Source organism: Alosa alosa, chromosome 15 (genome assembly GCF_017589495.1).
Source record: "Alosa alosa isolate M-15738 ecotype Scorff River chromosome 15, AALO_Geno_1.1, whole genome shotgun sequence".
Lineage (NCBI taxonomy): Eukaryota > Metazoa > Chordata > Actinopteri > Clupeiformes > Clupeidae > Alosa > Alosa alosa.
The window spans coordinates 32,228,914-32,238,110 of NC_063203.1; the positions used below are offsets into that span (position 1 = coordinate 32,228,914).

At 45.5% G+C, this 9,197-nt stretch overlaps 1 protein-coding gene across 1 annotated transcript in view; it reads right to left on the bottom strand.

The window, feature by feature from the left end:
- Nucleotides 1-331: 331 nt before the first annotated feature.
- Nucleotides 332-9,197, bottom strand: part of pik3cb (phosphatidylinositol-4,5-bisphosphate 3-kinase, catalytic subunit beta) — a 57,817-nt gene continuing 48,951 nt past the window's right edge. Inside the window, 7 exon segments of the mRNA XM_048264089.1 lie at nucleotides 332-545; nucleotides 2,102-2,234; nucleotides 2,606-2,751; nucleotides 2,880-3,003; nucleotides 3,305-3,472; nucleotides 3,951-4,029; nucleotides 5,792-5,901. Of these exon segments, the coding sequence (XP_048120046.1) occupies nucleotides 414-545; nucleotides 2,102-2,234; nucleotides 2,606-2,751; nucleotides 2,880-3,003; nucleotides 3,305-3,472; nucleotides 3,951-4,029; nucleotides 5,792-5,901 (892 nt within the window). The 3' untranslated portion in view covers nucleotides 332-413.

A 9,197-nucleotide genomic window follows, 5' to 3' on the forward strand; every position in this document is an offset into this window, starting at 1 on the left:
GTGTGTGTGTGTTGTGGAGGCGTGTGCAAGGTGGTGTGTGTGTGTGTGTGTGTGTTAGGAGGCGTGTGCAAGGTGGTGTGTGTGTGTGTGTGTGTGTGTGTGTGTGTGTGTTAGGAGGCGTGTGCAAGGTGGTGTGTGTGTGTTAGGAGGCGTGTGCAAGGTGGTGTGTGTGTGTGTGTTAGGAGGCGTGTGCAAGGTGGTGTGTGTGTGTTAGGAGGCGTGTGCAAGGTGTGTGTGTGTGTGTTAGGAGGCGTGTGCAAGGTGGTGTGTGTGTGTGTGTGTGAGTGTGTGTGTGTGTTAGGAGGCGTGTGCAAGGTGGTGTGTGTGTGTGTGTGTTAGGAGGCGTGTGCAAGGTGGTGTGTGTGTGTGTGTGTGAGTGTGTGTGTGTTAGGAGGCGTGTGTGTGTGTGTGTGTTAGGAGGCGTGTGCAAGGTGGTGTGCCATCCAGTTGACTTTGGTGGTCCAACTCTCTCTCAGCGCCTCATCAAACTTCTGGCGGAACTGCTTCAGAGCGTCCTCCTCAGTCTTCCCCAGCGCCAGGGAGTCCTGCACACACACACACACGCTGCCCAGCGCCAAGAAACAAAACAAACTACCTGCACACACATGCACGCTACACACGCGACGCACGCTACGCTTATAATAATACACACCACACACGCTACTACACACACCCTGCCCACTGCACACACCCACACACGCCACCTCCTGTATTTGATCGTTCTTTTTATTTTGGCTCGTGCCTTATGTCTACAATTTGGGGTGTGTGTGTGTGTGTGTGTGTGTGTGTGTGTGTACCTTCAGGTGAGGTGAGTTTGAGGAGGTGGTTTCTGTGTGTGTGTGCGTGGCAGTTTCTGCTAGAAAAAAATGGTGCCGGTCAAAGTGACCGGCAGAGGTTTTGTTTTCCGGACATTTTGATGATATGCCGGTCAAATATCCTATTATCGCTTCTTAATTAGTCAAGTTGAGGAAAACTGGAGACAGGCTATGTAGCTTAAAGAATGACATAATCAGGCTGTATTAAATGCAATATGTTCATTAACCTAACAAGATCTAGCCAGTATCTATCGTTCGTGGTTTTAAAAAGGCTGCTGTTGCTGCTACCCACGTTATCTCCAGTGGTTCCACTGTTTAACTTGCACATATGTGCACACACAAGAATGAGCGCTCACACCACCACCCCCTAATGCTATGCCTCTTTATTTGATAACACCACTACCCCCTAATGCTATGCCTCTTTATTTGATAACACCACTAACCCCTAATGCTATGCCTCTTTATTTGATAACACCAAATTATGAAATGTTTCCTATTCTGGGAAATGGTTCAATGATACCGTTTAATTGTGCCGGAAATGATCCGCGGACCAGCAATCTCCTCGTCAAGGAGTCCCTAACCTTACAGATCATAGACCGAGAACGATAGGCCGACTGTATGCTTTGGGTAAAAAAACACTTTTGCATGTCCAGTGTACCGCGGAGAATGACAGTGTCTTGAGCGGCCGCACCCCCCTAACTCCACTTCCAACGTCACTGATTCTGACAGATACGCCCGACACTTCTGTTTTTTATCTGGTGGTGGTGGAGTTGACCGGACATCTGAGGCTTCAGACGTATTTATCATCCTCCATCGCGTCTGGCCTCTGAAAAAACTTTTAAGGCTAGTCTGTCTGGGCCTGGCCATGTTTGAACCGCCTCACTCATTTGTTCGTTGTTTAACAGACGTTTAAAGCGTGCGCTTCCTATTTGAAATGCAGCATAGGCTATGCGTGTTGTTTAATAACTTTCAAACGGCAGAGCCTGTTCATTTAAAAATATAGCCAGAATTAATTTAATGCTTAAATATAGGCATACATTTTAAGGCTTATTTTCGAATTCAGATTGCGTTAGGGGCACGGGATTATTAGCCAATTTCAATCGGACAATTTGACCGGAGAGATTTAATTTTGTCGGACATTTTTTTCCGGCCAATGTCCGGTAATTACCGGACAACGGAAACCCTGGTGTGTGCGTGTGTGTGGGTGTGTGTGGGTGTGTGCGTGTGTGTGTACCTTCAGGTGAGGTGAGTTTGAGGCGGTGGTTTCTGTGTGTGTGTGTGTGTACCTTCAGGTACTGGATGTCCTTAACAGAGGTCAGTTCGGGGAGGCCTGCGGTTAGCATGAGTGCAAACAGAGTGATGATGAAGTTTCCGTTCCTCCGCAACACCAGATAGGCTTCCTCGCAGTACTGCCTGAAACTACACACACACACACACATTTGTACATATCCACTTATACACACTGCCTGAACACACACACACAGGTTTTCCAGCAGAGCAACAAGCATGTTTATTTGTGTTACATTTGTACAATGTTTCCTTGACCCAGAAAAACTTGTGCACTACTAGTCAGGGATATTTGGCTTTCACTCTCACCTTTACAGGTGAACTTACTGTGATCTTCTCTACACTTTTGAATGTCCAACAGTTCAATGTCTCACTACTTTCTGTACTGATCTGTACCCCTAATTACTCAGAACATTTGACTCCTACTAAAACTTGACACACGTGAAATCAAATAAAGTACATAAATGGTGTGTGTGTGTGTGTGTGTGTGTGTGTGTTTTTACCTGCCAAACTTCTCGGTATTGGTGGTCTTGCCCTGCTGAATGACGTGGATGAAGTCGTGCGTGAGAATGAACGGCACACGCTCGCGCTTGATGCCAAACTTGGACTTAAAGTTGCCCAGGATGTGACCGAAGTCAATGTGGAACAGCTGAACACACACACACACACACACACACACACACACTGATTAAGATTAACAAAGTGTATGTGGGGGTTTGTCACAGGCTTAGGAGTATATGTGGGAGTATATGTGTGTGTGTGTGTGTGCGCGCTTACCTGTCCTGTGCTGCGGACCATGATGTTGTCGCTATGGCGATCGCCAATGCCCAGTACGTAGGTGGCCACGCAGTAGCCAGCACATGACAGAGTGAACTCCTCTATTGCACGTTCCAGGGCCTCCCTGTGGACACACACACACATTACACGACAAGATCACTAATGAAAAGAGAGGAGGAACAGAAAGATCACTAATGAAAAGAAAGGATAAGGCTTATGTTACACACACCCCCAATGAGTAATTGATAATCGTGATTACAATTTTGACCAAAATAATCGTGATCATAATTTTTGCCATTATCGAGCAGTCCGTGTGTGTGTGTGTGTGTGTACCCCGAGTTCTTCTCTTTAAGCCAGTTGAGCAGCGCGTCCTTGTTGAATGCGGCGGTGTGTGTGTGTGTGTGTGTGTGTGTGTGTGTGTATACCCTGAGTTCTTCTCTTTAAGCCAGTTGAGCAGCGCGTCCTTGTTGAATGCAGCGGTGGCCGTCATGTTGCTGGAGGTCTTCTGGATGTTGGCGATTGTGTCTGCTGACATCACCACTTCTATCAAGCCGGAACGGTCACCCGTTGCCAGGCAACCATACGGAAGGATCCTACCACAGGAGACAGAACCACCATCACCACCACCACCACCACCATCACCCCTTGTGTGTGTATGTGACGTGTGTTTGCAATGTGTGTGTGTGTGTGTGACGTGTGTTTGTACTGTGTTTGTACTGTCTGTGTGTGTGTGTGTGTGTGTGTGTGTGTAACGTTTGTTTGTAGTGCCTGGAGCTGATCGAACTGCAACTGTCAAAACAAACAGCTGAACGCTCAACTCCAGATGTGTGTGTGTGTGTGTGTTACTAGAGAAGGAAAAACTAATACTACCCCCTACCAGTGTGGCCTCTAGCCCCTTTCATCTTAATCAGACACACACGCAGTAGACACACACACAAATAACATCCCTAGCTCTTGCACACACGCAGTAGACACACACACACAAATAACATCCCTAGCTCTTGCACACACGCGCGCGCGCGCACACACACACACACACACACACACACACACGTCCCCACACACACACACCTGAGGTCGAGGTTGGCCTCCTTCCATAGCATGTCCATCAGCTTCAGAATCTGAAGTGTAAGCATGTCCTGTCTGAGGTCTGAGGGGGAGAGAGAGGGAGAGAGGGAGAGAGGGGGAGAGAGAGGGGGGGGAAGAGAGCAAGAGAGGGAGAGAGAGGGAGAGAGAGGGGGGGAAGAGAGCAAGAGGGGGAAAGAGAGGAGGAGGGAAAGAGAGCAACAGTAAGGCCCTATGTTCAAACAGACACACATAACTGTCCAGCATAAGGTGCTCACAGACACACAACTCACTCACTCTCTCTCACACACACACACACACAACTCACTCACTCACATACACACACCAACACATGCCTACAAACGCACAGGCACACACACACACAGACACACATGTGCACACACAAGCACACATACACACACGCACACACAATCAAACACATGTGCACACACACACACACACAAGCACACATACACAAATCAAACACGTGCACACACACACACACACACAATTCAATTCAGGCCATTTTTTTTTGCTTCCACACAATGGGGGCGTTTTAGGGCCGGAACACTGCAAAGCGACGGCCGACTGTTGGCAGAAAAGCAGTCGGACTGATCAGTCGGCTCCCGTCTCCCCGAGTCGGTCAAAAAAGTGCCTTGGAACACACAAAGTGATGCCGAGTGTACATTCTGCGCGTGCGCGAGACCTACTACATTTCCATAACAGCAGCCAATGGGGCTGAAATGGCACTAGTTTCGGACTTATCTGATTAAGCAATAAGAAAATATAAATATAAATATATATTGTGTACTATTTTATTGTCATTGCTTGTGTGTGATGCCCATAAAACACTCTTTTGGACACGGAATAAATAATTTATTTTTGCCCGTTAACCACGTTAACCGAGTCCGTTAGCTAATGTTAGCAGTAACAAATGCGAATGTTTGCGAGCTAGGTAGCAACTAAGCACTTTGGTTAAACTTGTATGTTGTTGCAAACTAACCTAAAATAACATGCGTTCAGCAACTGTGTGGTAATCTACTAGTTCTAGCAAAATTATGTTAGGATAGTTTATCAAAATGGGTTCATAACTTGAATGTAGGGCTAATGGTCATAGGCCTACTAATCTGAGATCATGTTTAGGCTAGTCAAGGGTTCTAGCCCTCCACCAATCAGATTGGTCATTGAGGTAGTGCTAGCGTTAGCGCTAGTGATAGTGCTAGTGTTAGCATTCACGCTAGTGCTAGCGTTAGAGTTAGTGCTAGTTAATGCTAGAGTTAGTGCTAGTGCTAGTGCTAGAGTTGGCGTTAGAGTTAGTGCTAGCTTGTAAGCTTTTACTGTCAATGCGTGTAAGGCACTAGCTGACATCAAAATCAGCTGCTTCACTTGTTTGTTAGTTTATTTGTTCACCCCCCCCCCGTTGCCATCGACTGGCCTGGCACTACAGCCTTTTCGCTCGCTTTTTTTACCGGTGTCGTTAAAGGTGTGAAGACGAGAAGACAAAATACCACCGTCGTTTTTGTGTAGAGCTCTAATAGCATGACAAAGCAGAACATTTAAACACATGTTTTTGTGTAGAGCTCTAATAGCATGACAAAGCAGAACATTTAAACACATGTTTTTGTGTAGAGCTCTAATAGCATGACAAAGCAGAACATTTAAACACATGTTTTTGTGTAGAGCTCAATTCAAGTAGTAATAGCATGACAAAGCAGAACATTTAAACACACGTTCACTTGGAATACAGTACATGGCAAATAGATATGCATCCAATATTAACTAACAAACAAACCGTTGAGTGTGTATGTGTCCTTGCAGTGTTTACAATAATGTGGATACACACTCACCATCTCCGTTCTTGTAGATAATGCCCAAGGTGTCGCCTCCCAGCAGCTTGTTATCATAGACAATCCACAGGGGCTTCATTTTAGAGTCCATGTACTTACACTTCTCCACACTACATAGTACACACACACAGACACACAGGGGCTTGATGAGTTTACAGGTGTGTAGAAAGGGTGGGAGTTTAGGACAGTTTAGCGATTTGGTGGTGATTTTCATTCGTCTTAATCACCTGGCGGCCATTTGTAAACCAAAATGAGGCTGTGGGGTACGAAAACCAGGAAGTTCTTTAGATTGGAGTGGAGAGTGCATTCATAACATGGACGGGTTCTAACTAAAAGTAGTCAAAATGAGCGTCATTTAGCATAATTTAATAATCAAATTATTACATCACATCACAGACGTGAAACAAAGACGTATACGGCGTGTGTGGCTTGAAGTCGTGTCTTGCTTAACGTAGACTTACCAACAAAAACGGTGAATTCAGTGAAGTCAGTTTGGAAAACATCTGCTAAATAACCATAACCAGATCGTGTGACCTCATTGTTCATCTGCATGGGGCTTGAGAGCCCTGAACACAATGCTATGCAAAGGAACAACAAATGCCCAAAAGGCTGCTGAGTGACATTATGCATGTCCACCAAGTTAAAGAAGCCAGTACCAAGTGTTTTATAAACGGTCAAACCGACAAAATGAGCGTCTACAGAGATTTAGAGCTGGCTATCTGTCAGGCAGGCTAGTTAGCCAACTACTGTGCTAACTATTTCATTGGTGGAGCCCAATTTGTGTACCTCCATAAACCAGACAACTCTAATGAGACGCCATCCCAGAGGAATTAATTGTATATTGTTTGGGAGTGTTATTACCTTGTTCCAGCTGGTAATGTGACTTGCGATAGATAGCTTTGTTTATGTTGACTGGCTAATTTGATTTCATATCATAGCTATGCAGATGACACACAAATTTACTTAGCTCTGTCACCAAACGACTATGGTCCCCTTTGAATCTATGGGTCAGTGTACAGAACAAATCAACACCTGGATGTCTCAATTTTCTTCAGCTGAACAAAGAAAAAACTGAAGTAATTATATTTGGTAAAAAGGAGGAGAGACTTAGGGTTGCCACTGTCCTTGACACAAAAGGGTTGAAGGCAAAGGATACAGTTAAAAATCTTGGTGTATTAATTGACAGTGATCTAAATTTCAACAGCCACATGAAAGCGATAACTAAATCAGCTTTTTACCACCTCAAAAATATTACCAAACTCAGAGGGCTGATGTCAAAACATGATTTAGAAAAACTCATTCATGCATTTATCTCCAGCAGGGTTGATTACTGCAATGGACTGTTCACAGGCCTTCCTAAAAAGACTAGCTTCAGGTGATACAAAATGCAGCAGCTAGGGTTCTCACAAAAACTAAAAGAACTGACCGCATTACTCCAATTCTTAAGTCCCTGCACTGGCTTCCAGTAAGTCACAGAATTGACTTTAAAACACTGCTGCTCGTTAATAAATCAGTAAATGGAGCAGGACCTAAATACTTGTCAGACATGCTTCAGCAGTACACACCTTCTCGTCCTCTCAGGTCCCAGGTACCTGCTGCACGTCGGGGTCCGGTCGCCCTGTCGGGACCTATTTCCCGATAATGACCAGGTCGCCCTGTCGGGACCTATTTCCCGATAATGACCGGCGTTCTAGACACTATCGCTAAGGCATTTAAGGCACAACAATGTTAATCATAGCATTCTGCCTTATCCACATTTATTTCACAGTCCAATATCTCAAGCTACAGAAATAGTACCCCAGGTGGCCGTGGCCTACTGGTTAGCGCTTCGGACTTGTAGCTGGAGGGTTGCCGGTTCGAACCCCGACCAGTAGGCACGGCTGAAGTGCCCTTGAGTAAGGCGTTCTACATACTCGATGCACCCGACCGGTAGCGCGACACCATGATGTCAAAATGACGTAGATCTTGCTGGCGCGCCAGGATTTTAGCCAGGTAGCGCGAGGTAGCACACCACTCATTTTTTTTTCAGACGAGCGCGACAAAGCTGAAACAGGAAGATGGACTAGTTCGAGGGCAAGCGAGAGTTGCAATGTTTTGTTACAGTCGTGAATTTGTAATAGTTTGCTGGATAAGTTAATAAAGTTACCAGCGAGAGTTGCAACACATGGAATTAAGAGGAAAGAATAAAAGCGATTTATTTTCAAACAAAGGATATCTATTAAGGCCTGAACAAAATCTCTTTCCACTTCAGGAAATTACACAAACTCAGCCAGCTGCTAGCTAGCTAGCCAGCTAACTAAACTGTTTAAATTATTAAAATTTCCCTCGGGATGACTAAAGTATCTATCTATCTATCTACCTGTGCGCACACCTTGGAAACTAGATGATAATGATGGTGGTAGTTGTGAATAGTAGCAACCAAAGTCTGAAGTACAATCACAGAGGCTAGCTAATAGCAGAGCCTGTTTACATTCTCTGCTACTAGTGTTTCTTAATGCAGCTTCTTCTGCTGTGTAACGTGGTTAGCATTAATCTTTTCACAACAGCGTACCTCTGTTCAGGAGAATATTGCAACTAGTGTAGAGTGACCACGACGGCCTTGTATAAATGGTTACTGGCGGCTTCTGTGGCGCACATTGTCAGCGCTACAGGTCGGGTGCGTCGAGTATGTGGAACGTTTAAGGCATCTAACCCCTCACTGCTCCCCGAGCGCCTCTGTTGTAGCAGGCAGCTCACTGCGTCGGGTTAGTGTGTGCTTCACCTCACTGTGTGTACACTGTGTACGGAGTGTGTTTCACTAATTCACGGATTAGGTTAAATGCAGAGACCAATTTTCGCCTTACGGGATCAAAAGAGTATATATACTTAAAAGACTGCTTCTAGGATATTTAAATCAGAAATATAGTACCCAGAAAGGCTGCAAAGAAATGGTGACCAGGATCTCGCCTGATGCACTGACCAGACGGATTTTAATGCATAGACGTCGAAGGACTCGGTCTGTCTGTGTCTGTGTCCTCGGTAGGATGACGCACTGGGTCTGTGTGTCTGTGCACCCTACAGCCTGACGATAACGTGGTCAGTGCACCCCACAGCCTCATTTTGGTTTTCAGGTGAATAAGGCAAATAGGATGTGAAATTTCTGCTCTGCTCAACTGCCACACACACACACGGGCTGTAACGATATGCGATGAAAAGGCAGAACCGCGACACACCCTTTCTAGTGTTTCACGCAGCGCTTTGCTGCTTACGCGGCCGCATAAGCAGCACACATCTCCCGCTTTACTTACCGGTAGCCTACATTGTCCAAAATTAAATAAATAAATCATAATTTCATACATCTTGTTGCTTTCATTGTAGACTGTGTTCTCCTTGCCTCTCTCTCTCGCTCAATGGACACGCGCAACTC